The 26,509-nt window shown below is 46.4% G+C and overlaps 2 protein-coding genes across 9 annotated transcripts in view; one reads left to right on the plus strand and one right to left on the minus strand.

Moving 5' to 3' along the window:
* Positions 1–511: 511 nt before the first annotated feature.
* FCF1 (FCF1 rRNA-processing protein) lies at positions 512–8,872 on the minus strand. The gene is made up of 8 exons (XM_006117749.4): positions 8,735–8,872; positions 8,405–8,472; positions 7,883–7,954; positions 7,360–7,508; positions 6,018–6,090; positions 3,987–4,074; positions 2,702–2,796; positions 512–1,395 (listed from the first exon to the last, which is right to left on the minus strand). Exons 1-8 carry the CDS (start codon positions 8,735–8,737, stop codon positions 1,347–1,349), a joined length of 597 nt encoding a protein of 198 aa, XP_006117811.1. The 5' UTR covers positions 8,738–8,872; the 3' UTR covers positions 512–1,346.
* AREL1 (apoptosis resistant E3 ubiquitin protein ligase 1) overlaps positions 8,796–26,509 on the plus strand; it is a 41,034-nt gene continuing 23,320 nt past the window's right edge. For 2 of the 8 annotated variants that reach the window (XR_012903380.1, XM_075926868.1), the window contains exons 1-9: positions 8,796–8,933; positions 10,757–10,971; positions 16,546–16,804; positions 18,905–18,964; positions 20,436–20,662; positions 21,352–21,589; positions 23,980–24,149; positions 24,240–24,420; positions 25,217–25,464. Coding sequence is in view for 7 of the 8 variants with exons in the window: in XM_075926868.1 (XP_075782983.1) it covers positions 18,949–18,964; positions 20,436–20,662; positions 21,352–21,589; positions 23,980–24,149; positions 24,240–24,420; positions 25,217–25,464 (1,080 nt within the window). In the remaining variant the exon portion in view is untranslated. Of the gene's footprint in view, positions 8,934–9,230; positions 9,367–9,447; positions 10,167–10,756; positions 10,972–16,545; positions 16,805–18,904; positions 18,965–20,435; positions 20,663–21,351; positions 21,590–23,979; positions 24,150–24,239; positions 24,421–25,216; positions 25,465–26,509 lie in introns of those variants that run through there. The other 6 variants (XM_006117751.3, XM_075926870.1, XM_075926869.1 and 3 more) reach the window with 6 other exon arrangements.

Consider the following 26,509-nt stretch of genomic DNA (forward strand, 5'->3'; position numbering starts at 1 on the left):
CAGAGCCCAGAGCACAGCCAGCTACCCAGGAGCAGAGCCAGCAGGCCCTACTCCCAGGGAGCCAGCTGCACTGCAGGCTCTTCATTATAAGCCTTTAAACCAGCTCCTGGTGCATACCAACTCCCATCCCACTCGCAGGGAGCCAGCTGCTGCCCCATGCTGTAAGCTCTGATATAGAGCCAGCAGTGCAGAGTAGCAGTCGGCTCCTCAGGATCAGGGTGGGAACCTGCATATAACCATTCATGGTAACCGATAAGCCCAGGCTAAATGGTTATCCTGTTACATTCCTACTTAGTAGCAAGTGGTGCATCAGTTGCATTGTAACAGGATGGCAGAATGCCTAGAAGAGGTGCTCTGTTCCCAACTATGAAGATGGTGGGGGATAGTGCTTTTATCAAGCAGGACGTGGGCAGACATACATAAAGACATGCAGTTTCAGGAATTCACGTAAGATGCCATCATGTTTAACTCATTATGCTGATGATATAATAGTCAAAGAAAAGCCCACTAATTCCAAATAGAGACTGAACTCCTTTATTATTGCCTGTTTAGTAGAGATGCTGCAGTTTGCTTACGGTGCTCTCATCAACAGACATGCTGCCAGGTTTTCCTTCAGCAAACACCCCAGAAAGTTGATGGTAAGTGAATTTACACAAAGCACTTTCCTCATTTGAACTTGGCCTCATGTTCTCATGGGGAGGAGAGAGGAGAACTTTGTCAGTTTTGTTCAGATCCAGAATACAGAGAACCTATTGAGTCAAGGATTTAGAAAACATCCCTCCCCTCCATATTTTTCAGAGTTTCTGTGTCCATATAAGGTAAATTCACTGCTATGGCCTCATAATTTAGCTGATTCCCCACCATTCAGATGAAGAAATTATAAGTGTGGGGAGAATTCAGCCATGTCAGAGAAATGCATGTGCTGCTGCAGAGGCCACTGTTTTTCATACAAATTCCTAGAAACTAGAGTTGCAGATCAGTATTTCCATTATGTTCTATTGTTGAATCCTTCTTTGACATTTTCTCCAAATACTCCACGGGCAAGGAAGCTAGGCAGATGCACTCTCTGGGTCCTGGTATTCCTGCCCGCACATGCTGATGTGACCAATGGGTTTAGGTTACCTGCAGCAGGTGGAGCAATGGTGAATAAAAGCAGACAGATCCAAAACAGCTTTTCATTAGAAAACCAAAGCTGCAAAGCCTAAGAAATTAGTCCAGTGTCACCTTCAAGGTCTGGGAACAAGCATAGGGGTATAGAAACAGATGAACCTTCTAACTGGTTTTAGAGTCTCCTGACACTTGATGGCTTAGTAGCAGGATCTATTGGGAATATCTGTAGCAGGGATTTAGAATCGAGGGGCTCCATAATCATCTGGCATTCTCTCAATATTATACCTGAAAGTGACAAAGAAAAAAAACTGTGAGTATAGAACACCTTGCTTGAAAAGCAGTCTCCTCCAGTAACTGTCTTGCCATCTTCCCCTTCAGCAAATGTGGAGAGGAGCCTAATGCTTTCATGCCCACAGCAAGCAGCTTCATAGAATTTTGACTTGCAGTCTGAATACTCAGGGAGGGTGAATACCCAGGGAGAGAAGCAGTAGCGGAACTGCAAAAAGATTTGGAGATGTCCCTACCAGTGTTCCAAACTCAAGACCTAGCTATTGGGGTACAAGCACCTTAAAAACACCCCTATGGGAGGAAACCAGCTTCCTACCAAGTTAGTACACAATAAATACTGTAACTCCTTTCAAGCATATGACCGAGTAGCATTGAAAGCACTTCTCACCCAAGTTGCATTCAAAGGCACAAAAGGATGACAGCAGAAGACACTTTGTGAGAGAAGTATTCAAAGCTACATTCCAGTTATGGATGTATTAAGATTCTTTGACTTGCCTCAGATAATCTTGACACACTACTCCCCTGATATATCAGCAGACTCTTCCTCTCTTCACATAATCACCACTATTAATGCAAAGAGCTTTCTCTTTGCTTCCCTTAGCATATGGAATTGCTTCCTCTCCCTCTCTCACCTCCATTTCAAATCCCACCTGAAAACACCCTCTTCTCTGCCCAGACCTTGTTTTCTTTTCCCACCTCTATTTAACAGCTGATATGAAAAACAAAATAATTCAATGTCATGAACAAGATAATATTAAAATACTAAAGGTGACTTTTCTTTCTCTAGGTCCACTTTAGGAAGACTGGGATTGCTGCAAATCCTTGGAAATTTAGATTGTGTTAAGCAGATCCTGAAACATTTAACGTAACTTTAATTAAGCAAGCAGCGCCAAATGATGAATACTTGAAAAAATAAACTTCAAACTCACTACACCAATTTCTTTCAAAGTTTTGTTTTACATCAGAAATTAGGTCAGTCACTTATTTGCGTGCACTAAATTTGTGACGAGGTTATGAAAAACACCACTCCTCTAAAAAACTTCTGAGTGTGTTTTCCTGATACTTCAGAATTTAAAAAATAGAATTCCAAACTTAGATTACTAGGTATTCCTGTTACAACAGTGTACAGTTCCAGCATTTCTTCACATAGGCAGACTTCCTCTGATAAAGAATCAAAGACGCTACAGTTACAGGCATTATAGAAAACCTCAAGATAGAAAGACCAACGTGTTTCGGAATAAACTGCAAACAAATAGGAAGTCTATCGAAGTCAGTGTTGTGTCCTGCTACAGAGGTCTCCCACCTGTGGTTGGAAATGTACATGATAGGGACTCCTGGAATCTTCCGGATTCTCCGCTTAAGGTCTCTGTCCACGGTGGCCACTATGTAACACTTGTGCTGCAAGAAAGGGAGGCATGTCAGACTCTAGCAGTGAGCCAGCCCAGTGGAGAAGGATAAACATATGCTTTTGTACTCTTAGGCCTAACACTATAGGGCACAAATTTTAATATTGGGCATCACTAGAATATGATGCTATTCTTATTCATACAGAGCCCTACTACAGATTAGCTGTGCTCTTCTGCTCATCTTAGGCTGTGTCTAGACTACATGCCTCTGTCATCAGAGGCATGTAGATTAGACACATAGGCAAAGGCAAATGAAGCCGCGATTTAAATGATCGCGGCTTCATTTACATTTACATGGCTGCCGTGCTGAGCCGACAAACAGCTGATCAGCTGTTTGTCCGCTCAGCGCGCTAGTCTGGACGCTCCCCTGCTGACATCAAAGCCCTTTGTCAGCAGCCCTGTTATTCCTCGTGGAATGAGGATTACCGGGGCTGCCGACAAAGGACTTTGATGTCGGCAGGGGAGCGTCCAGACTAGCGCGCTGAGCCGACAAACAGCTGATCAGCTGTTTGTCGGCTCAGCGCGGCAGCCATGTAAATGTAAATGAAGCCGCAATCATTTAAATCACGGCTTCATTTGTCTTTGCCAAAACAACAAATCTACATGGCTCCGTCGACAGAGCCATGTAGTTTAGACGTACCCTTAGTGTCCAGGTGACTTACAGGTGGGAGACAGTGTTGCCTAGTGGACAGAGCATTGGGGTGGAACCCAAATACCTGAATTCTATTACTGGCCTTACCCTGATGTCCTGGGTGACACTGGGCAAGTCCCTTTGCCTTTCTGTCTCTTATTTACCCAGTCTGTAAAATAGGGACAGTGATACTGACCTCCTAGGTAAAGTGCTTTGCAATCTACTGCAAAAAAACCAACCCTCCACAGGAAGCTGGTATTACCATCTTTATTGTTACTAAGGCTACTAGCCTGCAGGATGGAGAATTGAGGAAGGAACATCTCATCCCATATGCATTCCTTTAGACAGAATTTCACAATGAAGTACATGATGGGAGTGTTATATCTTTCTTTGAATTAAGTAATGTTACAGATTGGATACTGGATTAGAGGAACTTTGTCTGGCTCCTACAGCTTCTCAGCAGGCGATTTGATAGGTCATTAGCGTCTACAGGTGTTCAGCAAGTTTTCATGCCAACAATGCAGAAAAGGAACCCTTGGAATGGAAGATACCTGAGTGACCCTCTGTACTAAGCAGTCATCTGCATAGGTCCCTTTGTGTGTGCAAGGCAGGCGTTCAAATCGTGGGTCCTTAGCTATTCTGTGGAATTATAAAAGATGTCATTAGGAAGAGTACAAGGACAGTTAACTTATACAGATGCATCTTCATATTATACAGGTGTTTCACTCTGGGCAATTTCCAAACTTCAAGACCACAGCCAAGATCAGGGTCTAAAATACCTTCAGTTCAAAGGAGAGAGCAAGAAAGATAAAAAAGCACAAGATGGATTAACAAATATTGTTCATGTATTACTTTAGTATATATTGCAATAACACCCAGAGACCACAGTCAGGATCAGGGCTCTATGCAAAATAGAAAAAGATAATTAGAAATGCAAGTTCTTTGAACAGTTCCTCTACAGACTCTCCATATCCTGTCCAGGTGGCAAGAACAAGCCTCAAACATAGCCAATGCCTTCTTGTGACAGATCCAGGAGTCCAGCTTCCTAGTTTGACCTTCCAAGCCATCTTTGAATAAAGCTCAAATCAATTTATATGTGTTGCTAGTGACTATAAATGGGTCTTCATGACTTCCCCCCCTTTACTGCTGTGGTCACTTAGAAGATGTAGACCACATATTTGCAGATTGCATCCCTGACAAGGGCTGGCTGGTTCTCTTATGGACTTGTCTACATAGACGGAATCATTATATAGATATCAGGGACAGGGATCATACTTCCCTCTACTACTTCATCTCAAAATGCTTTATCAATCTTGGAATGATTTCAAAATCCTGTGAAGTATGGATGTTGCAGTGGAAAGTCACAATTATTTCTTTTTTGTTCTACTGAAGTACAAACCTCTGGAAACATCGCACTAAAAAGTTTCTCAACAATCATGCTAGCAAATATCACAAATGTGCAGAAGCATGAAGATGGATTTTTTTAACCTAAGATACAAGAAGTATAAGCGAATATCTCATTCTAAGTGTGATCATTTAAATGGATAGAAGTCAGGAAATTCAAAGTTACAGTTGGAACATCAGGGATCCAACTGATGCAGGCTGAGGTCAGTCATCTTTTCTCCTGTAAGGATGAAGACCAGTTTTTTTTGTTTGTTTTTTTTTTTGCATCACCTGCTGATATTAAAAGGGATCAAGTTCATTTAAGAGCTCTCAGTGCAAGGACACAGTCAGCTATGGGTGACTCCATAGGACTTTACAAACAACTTTTCCCCTCAGTGTAGGGACTTCTAAATGCTCCCTTTTCATCAGGTTATCCGCAAAGAAAGAATAGCGTGCCAGTGGCAGAGATCTCACTATAAACACAACTGCTTTGGACAAAGATTTTTTTTTTAAAATATGGCTTGCAATTGTGGCAAAGGAGGTTTTATCATTTTCCTACAAAATATTAAAGTGGTCTTGAGCAGCAGAACTGTCCAGGATGATGGAAAAACTGATGCATATCAACTATTTTCATTCACAAGAATCAAATGTTTCTCTCATGGTGGATTCCTCCAATTTAATTGAGACTGGACTGCTGCCTCCTTTGTGTCAGGCCTCTTGTGAATGATTTATGTTAAGGTCTTTGCCAAGGCTTGCTCACAATTACTGTAGATATACTGGCACTATGATTTGCACCATAATGACTACACTTTTTTAAATAAAAGCTTTTATTGTGCAGAAATTGATAGACCAAGAAGAGAAGCAAGACTTTCCATCCCAGCCCAAACCAAATCTTACTCTGGGAACAGAACTTTCCACTTCCCCTTGCCTATTTCAAATTCAACCATAATGGTTGCAACACTTTATATCAGCACTTTAGCACAATAGCACTTTATATCAGCAAAGTGCCTGAAGCAGCCAAGTGAACAGTTGGACTAAGGAATAGAGGAAGTGGGTCTGGCCCACGAAAGCTCATCATCTAATAAACCATTTTGTTAGTCTTTAAAGTGCTACATTGTCCTGCATTTTGCTTCAACTACCCCAGACTAACACGGCTACATTTCTATCACTAAGGAATAGAGTGAGTGTTCTGTGCCTACCTTAGTGCCACACGATATTTCTGCCCTAGCTTCTCAATTTCAGCCATCACGCAATCTGTGATACAAGGGATACCTGCAAAAACAGAATATAATTAATATTATTTGTTACCTGCATAGTACCTAAAGTGTGTTAACAAATTATGACAACGTGCTCTACAGAAAATACTAAGAAACTATCAAGAAGATACCCTGAACTGCTTACAGTTTCATTAAACATACAAAAAACTCATGAGGGGAGAGGGAAATAATTAAAAGCCAAGTAAACGAGCAGTTAGATGGGCATATCTTGTTAAGGTTATTGATCTTTTGGATGAATTTGGGATTTAAAATTGTTGGGTTTGATTTTTTATTTTGTCAAAATTAGTATTTAAGACTCACCTGATTATTAATTGCAAAGTTTAATGCAGATTAAGAATCCCAGGCTCACTGATCAATATTAAGCGCTCTTCATCCCTGTATACTTCCAGCAGCATAAATCCTTTTAACTGGACTTTTGTTACTTTAAGCAGAGTCATCCTGTCTATAGGATGGTCTGGAGACACTGCCCCATCTCCTGCACTTCAGGAGGATGCAGAGTCCAGGGTAGCCTGAGGAGTTAGCGGATGCTCTGGTGCTAGCAGCAGTAAGCAACCCAGCCCCAGCCTGCCCTGCTGCACTATGTCACTTAGGGAGATGGTGGAAACCAAAAAGAGGCAGGGAATAGACATGAAAGAAGAGTTAAAATGGGGGCAAAGAGGGGGTGGAGCAGAAACTTGGGCGAAAAAGTGAAGTGGGGAAGAGCATGGTGTGGAGAGGGGTAGTTGTCCTAGGCCCTGCAACCTCCTAGGGACAGCCCTTACCTTAAGCTAGTTCCATGTAGGCTGGAAAGTGTTTGTGAGAGAGCGGAGAATTGTAGCAGGTAGGGATGTAACAGTATAACCATTTAAATGATTAACCAATATGCATGAGTTTATCAGTTACCTTAACGGTTAGATGCTGGCTCCCGGCATGCACTGGATCCCGGGAAGGCGACTCCCGCACTGCCCTGCTGCCTCCGATACAGAGGTAGCAAAGCAGAGTAGCAGCTGGCTCACTGTGAGCAGGGCAGCAGGCAGGAGTTGGTGCATGCCCCTTGCTGCAAGTTCCTCAAGAATGGAGCCAGCTGTGCTGCAAGTTCTGCAGTATAAACTTTATACTGTAGAGCCTGCAGCGTGTAACCACGTAACCACTAAGATTTTCAACAGTTACATGGTTACCTAATTAAATACTGTTTAACATCCCAAGTTGAAGGCAAGAGCAGACCATGCGACACCAGGGCACCATGGTATTTCAGGAGAAACTCTTAACAGGAACAGATACTCACACTTGGCATAGAGACAGTCCATCATTGACTGTACCAAGTCCAGCTTGGCTTTAATGGAGAAGTTGATGAAGTTTGTATCAACCAGAATGTAATAGGGAGGACCCAACTGTGTGTTATACTGGAAGAACAAACAGGAAGGGTGCTGAGGGCTGTCAGGAAAGAAACAATTAAAATCAGTTACTTTAAACTGGCACTTCCAATGTATCAAGTCCTATGACCAGACCCATCTGCTAGGAAACATGCCCTGCCAGGAGCAGTCTTGAGATAATGCCTGGAGAGAAACAGGGTGGCAAGCAACCTCCTCCCCAGCTTCATAGTAGCACTTCCCACATTATACACATTAAGAGGCCAATGGGGGACAAGTTCCTATAACCTTTAGAACACTCCTGTAAGTGAAAGAGGGGGGAAATATTCTTGCAACTGCCCAAAACTGCCTCTTCTCTGCCCCCAAGTGCCAGGAAAGGCAAAGAGCTTCTTTACTCTCAAAAGATGTAAGGAAGAGTGCAGCTCCTTGGGTACTTACACCTCTCTTTCCTTGATTGCACTGGGATCATCCTTCTTTTTCACATTAGATTTTGCTCGTGCGCTCTCTTTGCTAAAGCAACAAAAAAATAAATTATGTTTGTCTGTGACAGTACATTAGTACAGAATACAGGAGAAAAATGGATCTAAGACTAAACCACAAATGTCCTAATGATGTAAAAAACAAAGGAGAAAAAAGGAACAGCTAAGAATGATATATGGGAGTAAAACAGGAAGTTTGAACTGAAATTATGAACATTTAGGTTAGTTGGCAGGAAGCCTCCTTGACAATGAAAAGGACCAAACTGGGAAAAACATCTCATAAGGGAAGCAGGAAAAGGAAGCAAGCACCGGGGATTCTGAAAACGGAACAAGACACTGAAGAATATTCAACCATAATACATCTTGCATTGGCCTTCAGGTATTGACTAGGGGGAGGCTAAGCTTCTCTGTAGTTAAATCTCCAGTTTTATGAACTGGTGCCTGATAAACTGTCCCCTCTCCCCATGACTGGGAGGCTCACATGCGCTGGTCTCGGAGGCTGATCATGCGTTTCACAGTGGCGTATTTCCTCGCTTTCTTTTGTTTCCCCTAGAAAGAAACATTGTTAAAGAAGAGGAGGAAACACAGACACCCCCGAACCTGCCTCCCCAGTGACTCTCCTCCAACCTCTCCCCCGTCCCCAGCAAAGCATCTTCTCCACGTAGCCACCCCTGCAGCGCGCACCGCCCCACGGGGTGTCACACAATCCCCTGTGGCTCGGGGAACCAGGCGCGGGGCCCCCCGGAGGCAGCGGAGCCCCACAATCCCCGTCCGCGTGCCCGGAAGCAGAGCGCCGCCGACGGCTACTCACCATCCCGTTCCTCGCCCGGCTCGGCCCCGGCCCGGCCACCACGTTCCGGACACTTCCGGCGCGCGTCTCTCTCGTCACCGAGGACCAGCCGGCCGTGAGGCTCTGTCACTTCCGGCCAGAGCTTCGGAGTTGGGGGGCAGCGGGAGCCCGCGCTGGCCGCGCGCATTACCGGGCCCCAGACCCGGAATCGCCGCCTGGGGTAATTCCCCTCAGGCCCCTGAGCCAAGGGCTGGGCCCGCGTCCCGGGGAGCCCCTGCGGGGGGAGGGACTCGTCCTTGGAATCTCCCGACCCGCCCGTGAGGAGGGGGGCGGCGGCCCCCCGCCAGGCCTCGAGACCGGGTGGCAAAGGGCGGTCTGGAGCCTGTGAGACGCAGCGACCTCCGAGGGAGAACTTGGGGGCGGGGGTCTGCTTGCCCCTGGAGAGGCCGTGCCTGTGAGCCGGTATCCGGGACGGGGAGGAAGCCTCGTTACAGGGTCACGGCACCGGACAAGGAAGAGCGCCACAGCTAGGGGGGAGTCCAGCGCGAGCGCGGCATGGTGGACTTGTCAGCGGGTACCGAAGTGCGAGGACCTGGCGTCCCGCACCCACTCAATGATGGGAACCCAGCACAGGGCTTCCCAGTATATTTAGAGTTAAGCTCAATATATTTACGTTAAGCCTCTACCTAGGATGGGCTTTCACAGCGTGGCTGGGACTTGAGCCTCTGTCGGCCTGCTTGTCCCGCTGGTTGGGAAGGGTGCGGTCAACGGGTCAGGTGTCGAGCATTATGCAGATATTCCCCACCGTCCTTGGATGACAAGTCATTTGTGATCATGTGAGGAAGTGCCTCCGCAGTGGAGCAAGAAATAATTTGGACCTATTCTGTATGGCATGGGAAGCTTAGTTATTTCTTTGTGTTTCTTTAGAGCCGTATAATCTTTCAGTTCTGGTTGCCATTTTGTGATCTCTGATTCTACATTTGAAAAAGTCTGCTTGCATTTTCCACCTCATTGTGGTTTGAAATATTTGCTGATGAAAAGGTGCTGTTTGACATCTGCATCTGTCTGTCTTTCATTTGTGTCTGTCCTCAGTGAGTGCTGTACTGTAATTTTTTCTTTAGTGATTTACATTATTATTTTGGCTAAGGTAAAATTGATTATTTAATTATTCTGTAGGTTAGACCTTTTTTGAGGTTTGGCTAGACTGCTGTATCTGCAGTGGAGTCATTGTCAGATTTGTTTTTTTCTTCTCTGGTGCTTTGTGGTGGGCAAAAAGTTTGTGACTTTTGCTGAAGTGCCTGCCAAACTTGTTCTTATTGTGTGTTGGTTAGTAAAAGGAAACTCTAGTTCTGTCTTGCAGCTGTGTGTTCCAATGGATGCATAACATTTGTTTGCAGAATTTATAAGGTTTCTATTGGGGTTTATTCCTCTTCAGTGAAAGTTGAAGATACAGGTGACCCCCACATTTTACTTTTCTTCTTATACAGTGGTTTGGATTGTTTTCAGATATTTTTAACAAAAAAATTAAGTGTATGTTTATGGGGGGCGGGGAGAGGGTAGTCTACATCTTAGTCTCAAAATTTGTTAGTGGTTTTGGAAGGGAAGCATACTCCCATTTCCCTTCTCTCTTTCTTTTCCATCCTGCCTCATTGCAAAATGGCGAGTAATTATATATCCCCTCTCATATGGAGCTGTTCTGCTTGGCTGTCTCTTGAAGGTGATGCGCTAGTATCTAAAGAACTTGTTTACTTGTGATTCTGCAGGGCCCTGGCTGCTCCAGTCCCTCATATAAAGGTGTTATCATCAACCATACTTCCTGATATTACCCCATTGCCTGTAGTCCTAACAAATGTACAGAACTTCATAGGGGATGCCAGCAGAGAGTGATGGCTAGTATGGTTGACACACCCCTTTTCTAGCCATCGGTCTTTTCCAAGACCTGTTAGACCACAAACAGGCTCATGGTAATATATCCCTAAGGGTCTATGAAATGAAGGGAGAGTTAAGCCTTGCTGTGGTGTCTCTTCTTCATGCACATCCTAGATTTGCTGTGGGCTTCGAGCTGATGGCGCCTTTCAGATGCGACCTAGTTCTACCTGATTTGCTGAGGTGATCATGAAGCATGATGAATACAAGCATCAGCACAGGCTGAGTTACAGCTGAGACACTTCTCCCCAAAGTACTTTCCTCAGCAGAACTGTAATAGAGGAGCTAGTGGTGCAGAAGAGAATCAAAGACTGGAAGGATAATTGGGATTGGTAAGTAAATGGGGGGAAGGTTGTTTAGAGAGGTCAACATATAGGCAGTTTTACCCAAATTAATTGTTAGCTGAAGGGATGCATTCTCCAGTGCTCATCTGAGTGACCTTGCTTTGGAGCTGGAGGGGTGAGCAGCAGTGGGAAGTATGTGTTCCACAATGAGCAATGTAGAGCAGTGGCTGAGGGTTATTTTTACTTACAGAGTGAATGAAGAAGGCTGACCTGCTGTATCTTTGTGGGGAGGTGAGGAGCGTATATGTACTGACATTGATTTAAGATCCTCTAGGGCCGTGGTCACCAGCCCGTCGATCGCGAGGGCTTGACCAGTTGATCGCGAGGCATTTGCCCCTTCCCCATTTCTCCCATCCCCGAGAAGCCCCACTATCTACCTCCAGCAACAATGGAGGTAGTGCCGGCTTCCTGCAGGGTAGACAGAAGTCCTGCAGCTGCATGCCACTTCCGGGGGTTCCAGAAGTGCGCTGTCTGCTCCCCTCCCCCACGTCTGTGGCGTGCTGGGAACTTGCGGGGGGGAGAGTCCCCAAAGGAGGCGCACTCCAGGGCTTCCCTGCCCTGCGGGAGGGGGGAGTTGGCCCCGGAGGAGGCACGCACTGAGGCTTCTCTCCTCTGCGGGGGAGGGGGGTTGACCCCAGAGGAGGAGCGCGGTGGGGCTTCCCTCCTCTGTGGGGGGGAGGAGTCCTGGGAGGAGGTGGGTGCAGGGGACTCCCTATCCCCTGTCCCCCACTGGCACCCTGTCCCCACCCCAGCACCCTGTCCCCTGCTCCCACTGGCACCCTGCCCTAGCACCCACTAGCTCCCTTCCCCAGTACCATGTCCTCTGCTCCCACCAGCACAGTTGGGACTGTTCCGCATCCAGGGATGCATTTGTTCTTCCGCTTTTTTTAGTGGAAGAGCAAACATGCTCTTTCGGTAATCCCTGTATTCCCCGTTCCACGAGGAATAAGGGGGCTTCTGAAAGAAAGGGTTTTTCTGATATTTGGTCCAGTCTAGACAGGCCAAATGTTGGAAAAACCTCTTCCTACAGAGATGGAGAGGAGGAGAATCGAGAGGGCGGGGCTTCAATGAAGGGTTGAGGTTTTGGGGGCAGGATGGGGCGGTAGATCTTGGCTTCTTCTGACATTTAAAAAGTGATCTTGGGTGTAAACAGGTTGGAGACCACTGCTCTAGGGAATAGAAAGAATGAGGAATCTTAGATTTTTGTCATTGATCTGGAATATTTTTCTCTCTCTCCCTTTTTCAAAGCCAACATTTCAACTGGATCTTGTTTAAAGTTTCCAATGGCATTTTCTAACTCTGAACAGTGTGTAACATAACTCTGTATGTATTGATCTTAGCCATCAGTGTGGTTTTCTGACCTTACTGCTTGATATTGTAACCTGCCCTGTGCTCTTGAGTTGACTCTTTTTCAAGACTAGGGATGTTAAATAACGTTTAATCAGCTAATCAACTAGTCAATGGAATTTCCATCAACTAGTCAATTAGTTGATGGGAAGAGGGGACTGCAGAACTTCAGTGGCGTTAGCTCCTGGCCCCAGGAGCTAACCTTGCTGCAGCTTTGCCTTTTAAAGATATTAAGAGCCACTAGGGGAGGCAGAGGTGTAGCAGGGGACTAGGCACAAGCCAGGAATCAGTTGTCCTGGCTCATGCCCAGTCCCCTGCTATGCCTCTGCCTCCCCTTGCACCTCCCAGAGATGGTGCTGGGGGTGAACTGGCTTTTAAGTTGGCTTCTGCCCCCCTTGCTGTCTCTCTCTGACAGAGGAAAAAGGGGGGGGAGTGACTAGTCAAGTCACTGGTTGACTAGTTGCTTAATCCCTATTCAGGACCATATTTTAAAATTAAGTGCATATGTGCAATTGCACTGATATCTTTGTGCACATTTCATTTTTGAGAAAATACTGGGTATTCTCACTCTAAAGAGAACCTTCTTATTGCATATGATCTGTCCACATGGTTACATATGCCACATAAGGTGTTCTGTTCACAAAGTTGTAGACATGTTCTTTCAGCTTGGTTTTTAAAATTTGAGGCAATACTATCCTGCAGAAATGATTCATGATCCATTTTTCATAAAAGTTGTTGGAATTGGAACAGGGACATAAATATCAGTGCAGTAACAAAATATGAAAGGATAATGCGTTCTATATAGTATGTGTCCCATATGGCTCTGCACCTGCAGTTAAGTTAATGTACCTGTGCTGGATAATGTTCCTCTTCTAGTTGCATTACACTTAAGTGCAGCTTCAAAAGCTTTGCTGCATGCTCTGCTGTCTCCATAGCAGTTCTCTCTTTGCTGCCATGCACTCCATCTTTGTTCTGCTAATAGTTTAGGAGGCAAATCTGTATTAGAGCTTCCAAATTCAAATGATTCCGTTAAGTGATAGGAGGCCATCACTTGCTGTGTCCTTGGATCAAGCATGTAAGGCCTGTAGGACAACTGGGTATTTTCTCTGCCTAGTAATGAGGTTGGCCCTCTCCAGAAAGGTTAGTTCCTCATCTTGTTAGATAGTAGCATTGACACTGCTTGATGCTCATCTAAAACAGCTCATTCCTTTTCTGAATAAAATAGATATTCTGGGTGCCAGCTAACCATGGGAGAACGCTTACCCCACAGCACACTGGCTGAGTAAGTGTCTTTAGGGCTTGTTTTAATATACATGCTAGAAGGAAGCTGGCTGTGAATGTGGCAATTCTCTTTTGTCTCTGCTGTCTATTTGACATGGCGCCTTGCCTGCCATTTCATGCTGAGGTAATGAAATAACTTGCTGCACTGATTGAAGGCGATAGCTTGTCAGACACAAGGAATTCTGAAATTCAAGATCAAATGGCCCATTTTTGCGTATGAATATAAGCAACTAGTCGAGTGAGTACTCAACTAGTCGCTTTCCCTCCTCCCCCCGCTGCCTCTGTATCAGAGGCAGCAAGGGGGTGGGAAGCAGGAGCCGGTGCTCGGAGGAGAGCCAACTTACAAGCTGGCTGCCCCCAGCATCATCTCTGTAGTGCAGGGACAGCGGGAGGAGAGGCAGAGCCGCAGCGGTCCTTAGGGTGGTGCAAGCAGGGACTATTCAGTCCTGGCTTATGCCACCCCCAGGAGCTTACCCCACTGTGGCTCTGCAGTTTAAATGTAGCAAGAGGCCCCTGGGAGCAGCAGGAGAAACTCCGTCGACTAATCAAGTAGTCAACGGAAATTCCATCAATTACTCAATTAGTTAATTAATTGATACCTAACATCCCTATTTTTATATTGACATCAAGCTCCTGGAGTGGGAACAAAGTGGATATTGTTCATTTGAAGGTTGCAGGTACCAAAATTAGAACAGACAGTAACTTTCAGCATGACTTGGGGAGTGGATGGTGTTATGGTCTGAGGTTGGGGTATCTTGTGCATACCAGCCCAAAGTGCCAGTTTTGTACTGAAGTTTTCACTGGGTGAGTGAGCTAATTTCGTTAGCTGTTAGTGAAATATTTCCTTGGATATTCAAAACACTTGAGAATTGCATAGTGATAAGAGTCCCTATGGAGTTTATAAGCTGCTTAGTAAGGGAGTGTGCTCCTTATTCAGAGGGTGAGGCACAAAGGGAGCAAGTACGAAGTAATATGAAGAAATGTGAAGGGGAGGAGGCAGGAATGTGTTGTTGTTTTTAAGCACATTTCAGTGTTAGAAATAGTTCTAGAAACTACATCCTGCTCTGTGTTCCTTCCTAGACTGCACTGCAGTTTCTAAACTGTTGATGCTGGTATGTGGGGAAAACCTTGTAACAGACTGGTTCAGTTGGAGCAAAGTTTGAAGCCAGCATTGAGGCCAGATGAATTAGCATCAACAAGAAGGGGTTTAAGGTGATATTACTAGTACATATGTGGACTGTTTGGGGTCAGAGCCATGAGTCAATTACCCAGCCCATGTCTCGGGCATTAGCTAGATCAAAATCAATGAGTATTAAGAATAGAGAATTTACAGGCGTTAAGCTATGTAGGGAGGAGATTGACAACTCATGGCCTAGGGATTACAGCTCTGTACTTTCAGCCAGGAAGGGAAGGATAAAATAGATGAGTGGGTGGGATTTTCTCTTAGACATGAGAGAGGAGGAGACAGTAAGAAACTGAGTTTTTCTGCAGCACATGTAAAAGACTGTGTACAGATTTGCCCATCTGTTCACATATGTAAGTGGAGAGTTTTGTGTCCTGAAGGCAGCAGGCTTTGTATTGTGGAGTTATGGGTAAGAGGTCATGGGGAGGTAGCAGGCATCCTGAAATAGACAATTTGAAAGAGAAGTGGTAAAGATGGCAGGTATCTTAACGTGCAGGATGGGGAAGAAGGAGGAGCAGGTCTCTTAGTGGAGTTCTTACTTTATACGCTATCAGACAGTTAGGTGATGTCATCTGTTTTGGGGGCACATTCCTAGTTTATTCCTGTCTCCTTCCTACACCTCTCCATTCTGAAAGAACATGTGTGACCTAGCGACGGGCACACCCTCTTGGGATGTTTCACATTCTCTATGCCAGAGGCCCCAAAACTGTGAAGCATCCATCTAGGCGGGCATGGAGGAACATTTGGGGCACAGGGCAGAGCTTGGCCAGCCTCCACAGCAGGCAGGGCAGGAACACTATCCAGTCCCACTACTCTCCCAGCTCTGCTTCAGCCCCAGTCTTAGCTGCAGCCCTTGCTCCCCAGCCTTGTCCCCAGCCACAGCCCCTTCTCCCCTCTGCTATGGCTGCAGTTGCACCCCTGGTCCTGACTCCCAGATCCACTCCCAGCCTCAACACTTAGCCCTGACCTCTTACTATCCCTCCCACAGGAGCCACTACTCACCCTATCCACACCTCCTCCCAAAAGGTAGGGCTGGGAGGGAGTGTGGATAGGGTAATGGGACTACAGCTATATGGGTTACACAGATTTTGTCTGTTATGGGGTTTGTCTTCAGACTAAATGAGAGATGTGCTGCTTTGCAGCTAAGTTTTAGCAGGGTAGACAGAGCTTAAAATGAAGTGTCTTGTGAAGCCACCTGATGTTAAGATCTGGGACATGTGTAATGTGGCAGCTTCAGAGAAATTTGTCCCATCTGTTTTGGGGCTCAGATTCCTTTTAAGGCATACTGCCATTGTATATAAATGTCTGTGCAGCTGAATAACCTTCACCGGGGATTGGTGTAGTCAGATTTTGCTGGACACCATGCCTTTCATTAGCTTTATCTCCACCTCTCTTTCTCTGAGCTGTTTATGTGGTGCCCAGTCCATAAAATTTACTCTTGTGTGGGAACTGAGTACTTGGCTGCCCTGCTGAACAGGGCAGCCTGTTAAATCTATTTAGGCTAGCAAAGATTATTTCCATTTTAGCCCTGTATATCTAAGCTGCAAAGTAAAATGAGACAAGGGTACATTTGAGAATGCTGGGAAATAGGAAAACCCATCACTTTACACGTGCAGTAGTGCTTTACATCAGCTAAACTTGTGGCAATGACATGGACTCAAGTGGGTGGGTTTTTTTTTTTTAAATCTCTTTACAGGCTACCCTTTTCATCATGGATAAGTGTAACTGGTTTTCTTCTTGTTCCTTCCTAGGCTACTGAGCAACTTGTGACTGCAGAGTGCAAGAGTGCAGATTACCTCTTCACAGAGCTGGGGGATAAGTTGTTGTACTTGAGTCCCTTTCCTCCAGCTGTGAAACTGCAATGTGTGTTCCAGGAGCCTCTTTCTCCACACTGTTCTACTGCTTGGTCCCTTCCTGCTGACCCTTGCCCCACCTCTGGAGCCAAAAGGAAGGATGTGGAGGAATGAGTGTCCCCCTGTTGGCTTTTAGAACATGGGCACTTTTGTAAAGGTATGTGACTGCCATTGGCTAGAGAATTGGGAGGATTCACAGGGCTGGAAGGTGATCACCATCAGACAGGGAAATGTCTGGCCCAAATTTCCTATGTGGTGGTGACCTTTGCTGCTGTTGCTGTTATGACTGATAAGTAACTTCACCTCTTGCCTAGACTAACTGCAGGCACATTGTAATTCCTCACTTAATATGCATTAATGCGTGGAAATCTATTTCCACCTCTGGTTGTTGGACTAAGTATTATCTTCTGATAATACACAGTGATTCTTCCACTGCTTTAGGGACTCCTGAGCCACCAGCATACTCCTTGCAAAAACTGAGTGTATGATGTTTCCAATTTGTTGAATTGAGAAAAAAGATGTAGATGTACTTTCCTGTCTTGTTTCCCCCCTGTTGTTCAGCCTCAGAAGGGCCACATGTATTTTAGCCCTATGCTGGAGGGCTCATTTGGAAGAAGGGTGGTGGTGGCAGAGAAGAGATTTATGCTTCACGACAGCCGATTTATTCTGTAGTTTTTCTGCTGAGGCTTCCAACCTGAGACCTAGTTGCTACCAGCTATGGTGGTGCTTTTGTGATTTGCCTACATGACTTCTGAGACTGGACCTTAGATCCATGCAAACTCACTTCACAGACCCATCAAACAGATAGGAACTACAGGCAGTCCCCGGGTTACGTACAAGATAGGGACTGTAGGTTTGTTCTTAAGTTGAATTTGTATGTAAGTCGGAACTGGTACATATTGTAGGGGAAACTCTAGCCAAACATTTTTCCAGAGCTCAGTTTTATTCTCCCAGTGCCTCCACCCCCAGCAAAATCTTGCAGTTCCCATTGTCTGGTTTCCAGCCAATGGGAGCTTCCTGTGCAGGGGCGTGGAAGGCAGAGACCCTGTGAGGAACTAGCTGGGCTGCTGGCTAGGAGCCATCCAGGTAAGTGTCTCCTGACCATAGCCTGTCTCTGGCACCTCAGCCCCTTCCTCCACGCAACTATCTGCCCCACTCCTGTGCCCCTACCTCATGAAACCCAAACGCTCCGCATCCCTGCTCCTGCACCTATACCCCTTTCCAGACCTTGCACCCTAATCCCCTACCCCCAGTCACAATCCAAATCCCTGAACCTCCTCCTGCACTCAGTCACATCCCGCTCCCAGACCCTGCATCCCTTTCCTATGCTGCTCCTCCAGGTCGCAACCCCTTCCTGCACCAGTGTCTCCTACCTCCAGGTCATAACCTCCTCCTTCACCCAGCCTGCCTCCCAGATCCCACACTCTGAGCCGCATCCCAATCCCTTACCCAAGCTCCCTTCTCTATCCAACCTCCATCACAAATCCTGCAACTCCTCCATTAATATCATGGAAAAGTGTAGTTCTTGACCACTTTATCAAATTCTTGGAGTACATCTCTCCTCCCCCCCCCCCCCATCAAAAATTATTGCCCACCCCTGGTTTAGGGTCTGTCTAACAAACAGGAAGTTTTCTTGCCACATTGTTCTCCTCTTCAGCCCCAGGCAAACTCATCTCATTGACTTCCCTCAGTCCTTTATTCTCAAGCTGAGGTGTCTGCTGAGAAAAGCCGCTCCGCGTCTCCCTGGTCTGCTGGGGGGAAGCAGCTAGTGCGGGGTTGCCTCACCCTGTTTGTAAGTAGGGATCCGATATAAGTCGGATCCATGTAACCCGGGGACTGCCTATACTGTCAGTCACTAGTGTTGGAATTGGTGACCCAAGGGGAGTGGCCCTGTTGCTCAGTCCACAGTGTATTTGCACGTTCTCAACACTGTCTCTGAAGCTCATACTGCATTGTCTTTATTTCAGATACCACTAGTTCAGAACAAGAATCTGTGATGTAATTGTTCTTTATAGAAAACTGAGCTGATGGGGTTTTTCAAAGACTTTAGGTTTCATGTATGAGGGATCTCTTTAGGAAGAAGACCAATTTTTCTCAGCTTCCGCTGAAGCATATAATGTGTATATGGGGGAGGAAGAGATGGGGAATCCTGCTGCCCCTAAGCAGGGTCACTGGGTTTTTGTTGATGGGTGCTGTAGGATGTGTGCAGATTTGAGAAGGGATCACTGAACTAGCCATGGTCTGATTTGTGTTCTAGATGGAGCTGTGATCCTCAGCTGCGTGTCTTACAGAAGGGACCTGATGTTTTACGTTATTGGTAAGTGGTGAGGCAGCCTAACTTAATGCATCTTATAATAGGATTCTGAGGGTTTCCTTAAGTCTTATTCTGCCTTGGATGCTTTCATACTGGTTTAGGACAGGGGTGGACAAAATATGGCCCATCAGCCACATTCAGGCCACCAACCTGCCAGATCTGGTCTGTGGGAGACTTTGCCAGGCTCCCTGCCTGCTCCGCCCCCACACACCGCTCACAGTGGCTCTCTGAACACCATGAGCCTGTGGGGACGGAGAGAGGGAAGAGGCTTCACGTGGTGTCTCCACCTCCAGCAACATCTTGCAGTTCCCATTGTCTGGTTTCCAGCCAATGGGAGCTTCCTGAGCAGGGGCGTGGAAGGCAGGGACCCTGTGAGGAACTAGCTGGGCTGCTGGCTAGGAGCCATCCAGGTAAGTGTCTCCTGACCACAGCCTGTTTCTGGCACCTCAGCCCCTTCCTCCACGCAACCATCTGCCCCACTCCTGTGCCCCTACCTCATGAAACCCAAACGCTCCGCATCCCTGCTCCTGCACCTATACCGCTTTCCAGACCTTGCACCCTAATCCCCTACCCCCAGTCACAATCCAAATCCCTGAACCTCTGCCTGCATTCAGTCACATCCCGCTCCCAGACCCTGCATCCCTTTCCTATGCTGCTCCTCCAGGTCGCAACCCCTTCCTGCACCAGTGTCTCCTACCTCCAGGTCATAACCTCCTCCTTCACCCAGCCTGCCTCCCAGATCCCACACTCTGAGCCGCATCCCAATCCCTTACCCAAGCTCCCTTCTCTATCCAACCTCCATCACAAATCCTGCAACTCCTCCATTAATATCATGGAAAAGTGTAGTTCTTGACCACTTTATCAAATTCTTGGAGTACATCTCTCCCCCCCCCCCCCATCAAAAATTATTGCCCGCCCCTGGTTTAGGGTCTGTCTAACAAACAGGAAGTTTTCTTGCCACATTGTTCTCCTCTTCAGCCCCAGGCAAACTCATCTCATTGACTTCACTCTTGCCTTGTCATTCCCTTTTTCCTTTATGGTCTAGTGGGGGTTTGTTTCTTTCATGATGCATGTCTGTCCAGTTCTAAAACACTTCAGGTGGTAGCTGTCTCATTGCATCCTTCAGTGGAATCTCAGTAGTTTTATGTAGGGTATTCGTAGAAAACCACTCACAGATGTATCTAGACTCTCCTGTGCCATACTTCAGACTCTGGGCAACTACAACCATCTCCATTCAGTTCATAGTCACTTATAGATTGTAAAACCCAGCAACCTTTATCTAGTGTAATCTAGCATTATCTCCTGAATAAAACATGCCACAGAATTTCCCACAATAATTTCTGCATCCAGCCCATAACTTCTGGTTGAGTTAAAGTGTGTCCTGTAGAAAGACTCCAGTCTCAATGCAGGTGGGATCTCTGTGCTTTGCTGGACCATGCTGCCATAACCATCTTGTATTCTTTCTCTGCTGCAGGTGGGATCACAGTATCCGTTGTAGCCTTCTTCTTCACCATTAAGTTCCTCTTTGAGCTTGCCGCACGTGTAGTCAGCTTCCTCCAGCATGAGGACCGGGAGCGCCGAGGGGAGCGAACTATTTATGACTACGTGCGAGGCAACTACTTGGACCCCCGCTCCTGCAAAGTCTCCTGGGATTGGAAGGACCCCTATGAGGTGGGCCATAGCATGGCCTTCCGAGTGCATGTAAGGGAATGTTTCTGTCTCCACACAGATTGGGGGTTAGGAGCAGGGTTCCATCTCTAGGAGATGTAGGGGAAATCTCTTAATTGTTTGGTGGGCATTGAAGAGAGTGAGGTCCTCTCCTGTTTGTTTGTTACGTCATTTTCATGGTTGAGTTGAATATAGTGTTTATGTCTAACAAACTTTTTTCATGCTATGGGTGTCGTTGGCACAGACTAGGTCAACTATTGGGGTGAATGTCTCCTGTGTCACCTTCCTTTATGGTAATTGGTCCAGGGCACTACATAATTCTCTCTGGGGACAAATAGACAATACCTAGTAGTCTTCCTATAAAGATGCAGTTTTGCTTGCTTTTGGTGGGGGCTTGGTTGGTTTTGATCCTGTTCAGGATGCAAACTAACAATTCATGGAGCAATTGCCCTGAAACGTCGTCTTCTCAAGTAACTTTTTTGAATCCCAGCAGAATAAGTACTGGGGGGAGGGGAACCAGAGCTTAAAGGTACACGGTTCCCTCTTTCTCACTCTCTGGGAGAACACTGCCCATGCTATGGGGCTTTGTCCTGCATTTGTTTTCCCCTCACTCCCTTGTTGAGGCAGGGCTCCATCCTGCCTTCTGTTGCAAGGTGGCTGGTTTCTTTCTCTACCTGTGTCCCGTATCTCTGCTGACCTGGGCTTCTCCATTCCCCATGCAGTTATTCTATAAGAATGGGCAGCCCTTCCCTGCTCATCGGCCTGTGGGGCTGCGAGTTCAAATCTGCCATGTGGAGCTAGCAATGGATATTCCTGTGACCCAGGAAGTCCTTCAGGAGCCTAATTCCAATGTGGCGAAAGTGGCCTTCACTGTGCGCAGGGCTGGGCGATATGAAATTACCATAAAGCTCGGCGGCTTGAATGTGGCCTACAGCCCCTACTACAAAGTGTTTCAGCCAGGTAAGGTCTAGGTGAATTGGTAGTGAACCTGAGTAGATATAGAGGTGTCAGTGACATCAAGGTATATGTTGGTAGCTGAGATAGAGATATATGGGGAGGGTTTGCCTCCTTTGCATTGTACTCTACATGTGCTCTCCCAAGTAATAGAAAAAAATTAAAAACTACAAATAGTTTCGTAGCACCTTAAAGACTAACAAAACATGTAGATGGTATCGTGAGCTTTTGTGGGCGCAATCCACTTCTTCAGATGACACAAACCTCATGATACCATCTACATGTTTTGTTAATCTTCAAGGTGCTACTAGACTATTTGTTGTTGTTTAAGTTTTTGCTGTTACAGACTAACTCGGCTACCCTCTGAAGCCAAATAATATAGAGAGAGAGACTCTTGATTTAAGCAAGCTTGTAAGCAGCAAACATGGGAAAACAGAAGCTGCTATACTGTAGTACAGGCAGTCCTCGGGTTACGTACAAGATAGGGACTGTAGGTTTGTTCTTAAGTTGAATCTGTATGTAAGTTGGAACTGGCGTCCAGATTCAGCCGCTGCTGAAACTGACCGCCAGTTCTGACTTACATACAGATTCAATTTAAGAACCCCAAGCTTCCCCAAGTCAGCTGCAGCTGAAACTGATCAGCAGCTGATTCCAGGAAGCCTGGGGCAGAGCAACTCTGCCTCGGGCTTCCTGTAGTCAGCGCTGGTCAGTTTCAGCAGCGGCTGACTTTGGGACGCCTGGGGCAGAGCAGCTGGGGTGCTGCTGGGTTGCTCCAGTAGCACCGCTCCTCGGCGCTACTGGACCAACCGAGCAGCACCCCAGCTGCTCTGCCCCAGGCGTCCTGATTCAGCCACTGCTGAAACTGACCAGCAGCGGCTGAATCAGGACCTGGGGCAGAGCAGCTGGGGTGCTGCCGGGTTGGTCCAGTAGTGCCCAGAAGGCGCTGCAGGACCAATTGCCAGCCCCAGCTGCTCTGCTCCAGGGTCCAAAACAAAAGCCTGGTCTGCTGGGGGGGGGCACACTAGCCGCGCCCCCCCGCCCCCAGCAGACCAGGGATACGGGAGCAGAGCCGCAGCGGCAGCGGGGTGCCGCGCCTCTGAGGCTTTGCTCTGGCAAAGCCTCAGAGGCGCGGGACCCCCCGCGGCTGCGGCTTCAGTCCCGGTGCCTGTGGTCTGCTGGGGACGGTCCCCAGCAGACCACAGGCAGGGGACTGAAGCGGCAGCAGCGGCGGTTCCCCGCGCTTCTGAGACTTTGCTCTGGCAAAGTCTCAGAAGCGCGGGGAACCGCCGCTGCTGCCGCTTCAGTCCCCTGCCTGTGGTCTGCTGGGGACCGTCTCCAGCAGACCACAGGCACCGCGACTGAAGCGGCAGCCGCGGGCGGGTTCCCGCGCTTCTGAGGCTTTGCTCTGGCAAAGCCTCAGAAGCGTGGGAACCCGCCCGGTGCCCCTGGTTTGCTGGAGACGGTCTCCAGCAGACCAGGGGCACCGGAGCAGCTTACGAACGGGGCTTTCTCGCCCCGGAGCTCGCAGGTAGCAATCCGCTACCTCGACCTCCGGGGCGAGAAAGCCCCGTTCGTAAGTGCGGATCCGACGTAAGTGTGGATCCGCGTAAGTCGGGGACTGCCTGTAGTAGCAGTGTGTGTCAGCCTATATAGCCATTGACACCATACCATTCTTTGTGGGTAACTTCATCCTGACCCAGCTAAATGGCCAGAGAATGCCTTTACACTCAAATATAGAGAATTATAATTGATATCTTAGCTATTGTTACTTCAAGTGCTATTTTGATTTGACCTGAATCCTCTTAGATCTTCTAAACTTTGCTTCATTGATTTCTTGCAGCAGTGATTTCCACAGATTTTTTTTATAAAAAGAAAAAAGGAAACTCTTCGACATAATTTATTTTTCTGTTTGATTCCAATCAGTATATTTTATACTCTGTGCATGTACTTCCATTAATAATTTTACAAATAAACACAATTCCAGATAAGTCTTGCCCCCTTTATTGCCTCCAAAAAAAAAGAGGTAATCCAAAACTTATTCAGTACCCTTCTGGCTAAAGCTTGCATAACTAGTTGAGTCTTACAGGTCAACTGATTTGTACTTTATTGGATCAGTTGTGCTATCATGATGGGAATGAGGACACTCATTTAAATAGATGCCTAAAGAAGCCAAGAGTTAACCCTGTTCAGCATGCTGGGTCTCAATCTATGGCAAGCTTTTCCTTCCTCACAGCATGTATTTGAATTCTCAGTGCTTGGTTGCACTAGCTGCAGAGGTGGGAGAAATGTATTAAGAATTCATCTGTTCTTTGCAAGGCATAGTGCTTCTATGTTAGCTTTCTGTTGCTGTAACTAGGGCTGTCTCTGATTCTAAATTGTGTCTCTCTTTGTTTCAGGGATGGTGGTTCCCTCCAAGACCAAAATTGTCTGCCACTTTTCCACTCTGGTGCTGACCTGTGGGCAGCAACACACTTTGCAGATTGTCCCCAGAGATGAGTATGATAATCCCACCAGCAATTCTGTGTCCCTGGTAGATGAGCACAACTACAGCCTTTCCATCCATGAAGTGAGTTGGGTTGGGCTTCATCCCTCTCTCCCGTCTCCTCCTGATCTAGAGTGTTATCCTCTCCACTGTTGTTTTTCTGTCTTTTTCTAGCTGGGTCCCCAAGAGGAAGAGAGCTCTGATGTTTTGTTTGAGAAGTCTGTGACATCCAATCGACAGACTTGCCAAGTGTTCTTGCGTCTCACCCTGCACCGTAGAGGCTGTTTTCATGCTTGTATTGCCTACCAAAACCAGCCTATTAGCAATGGCGATTTTGACATTATTGTCCTAAGTGGTGAGTTGAGAGATGTTCGATGATCTAGTCCTACTGGATGCCATATGTTCCATTCAAGGAGAGCTGGTTTCTGTTTTAAAATTGGCTTCCCTCCATACCAGTCTCACTCAGTGATGTTCATTCTTTTAAACATATTTAAATGAGGTGAATTCAGTGATGGTGGAGAAAACACTAGAGATAGACATTCCATATCCCTATAACATTTATCACACAGGAGTTGCCACCTCCTGCTTCTGAGGGGAACTTTTTAAATTGAGCCTTTGACTATGATGTATTCAGTCCTTTGCATTTAGGAGGTTAACAGTAGTTAAGAAAATTTTGGATATGCTTTGAGATCTACAAATTAAGAGTACTATATAACAGATGGTATTCTCATTCTTGATTATTTTGTGATGTGGATCTTTGTCCCACAAGGAGTAAGTTACCAGTTTATTTCACACAAGCTACTGAATGACTGTCATTTGATTATAGCTTTTGGTTACTACAGGCAGGAGTTAAATTAGAAGTGGCGCCCTAGAAATGAAAGGTTCTGTATTCCTTTTCTCTCGCCCCTCCTCCAAGACAGCCTGTCTCCCAGGCCTACAGTCAGACCTGATTTACTGATGCCCTGGAGGTGAAAGGCTCCATATCCCACTCTTGAACCTCCTTCGTTGTGGAGTCACTTTACCAGGTTCCCACTTAGCTGGTTAGACTTTTTGATTAGTGCTGTTCTGTGAACTCTGAACTTAATGTGAGGTACTCAACTTCGTTTCTTGGCTGTATCAGACTTGACATGTGTTCCATTTGTGTCTTTTAGAAAATGAAATGAACATTGTAGAACGTAATGTGTCCACATCAGGGGTCAGTATCTACTTTGAGGCCTATCTTTACAACTCTACTAGCTATGCCAATACACAGTGGCACCTCCCACCCATGCATCTGGGCTCCTCCCAGCGCCGTCTTTCTGCCACCACTGAAGATGAGGATGAAGACTCTCCATCTGACAGCCAAACTCCAGAGAAAGTGAAGAAACCTAAAAAAGTATATTGTTATGTGTCACCCAAGGTAAAGCCCACATGGTTACTGCTCTTCAGCTTTAGATTCAAATGTTCTGGCATTTCAGAGATTGCCTTGCCCCTCTCTTTGGGCTCTGTTCCTAGACATATCAGACTTGGCTGGTAAAGTTTGTCTAAACTAAGTGTTTAAAATTGTTGTTTTAGATTCCCCAGGTATTTTCCCCCCTGAAGGATCCCAAGATGTTAAATTTAAAGGCAGGGAAGAATATAGTGGAAACCTGGTAGAGTGAAGATATGTGCCACAGAAGAGATGGAAACCTATTAGCTGTACTTGTCAAGGCTGACAATGCTTTAATTAAAGATGGGAAACCAGAGTAAAAGCTACATGTTAATAATATTCAGAGCTGATCCTAAATTGGGAGGAGCTGCAAACACCAGTGAGGGCAGAGATACACAAAGGGACCTAGTAAGGCTAAGAACAGGGGGTGAGAAAGGAGAATGCCAAGATTCAAAAGCAGCCTAAGGAGCCAACCAAGCTAATCAATGGGAGCGAGAAATCTGGAAAACAGGAACAGCTAAGGGAAACCCAGAGGGAATAGACAGAAAATTTAGAGTTTTCAATTAAGTATCAGTAAAAAGACTGATACACTTTTTAGCATTACATATGTAGCAGCATCATATCACAGAGTAGGGTGATCTAACAGCCTCTCTCTGTCTGATCCTAATCTGTTGAAGTCAATGGGCATCTCTTCATTGACTTTAGTGCCCTCCTTTATGACTTTGGTGAAATCAGGCTTCAAGTTACTTCCATTTTGAGTACGTACAGGTCATGATCAGGAGGAAAATCAGAAAAAACAAGTCTGATTGGGAGCTAGGGAGAATGATTGATTTGGGAAGAAAGAATAGAAAATACAATCTGTTTAACAACAACTAAGGTAAAAGGATTAAAACAGTGGTCACCAACCAGTAGATTGGGATCTACCGGTAGGTCTTGGAGCCTCTGACAGGTGATCCTGACTGGTTTGGCAAGGAAGCTATCAAGTGCTGGCACTTCAGTTGCCTCTCCACACACTGTCAAGCTGCTCCTGCCCCTG

This window comes from Pelodiscus sinensis, chromosome 4, assembly GCF_049634645.1.
Source record: "Pelodiscus sinensis isolate JC-2024 chromosome 4, ASM4963464v1, whole genome shotgun sequence".
NCBI lineage: Eukaryota > Metazoa > Chordata > Testudines > Trionychidae > Pelodiscus > Pelodiscus sinensis.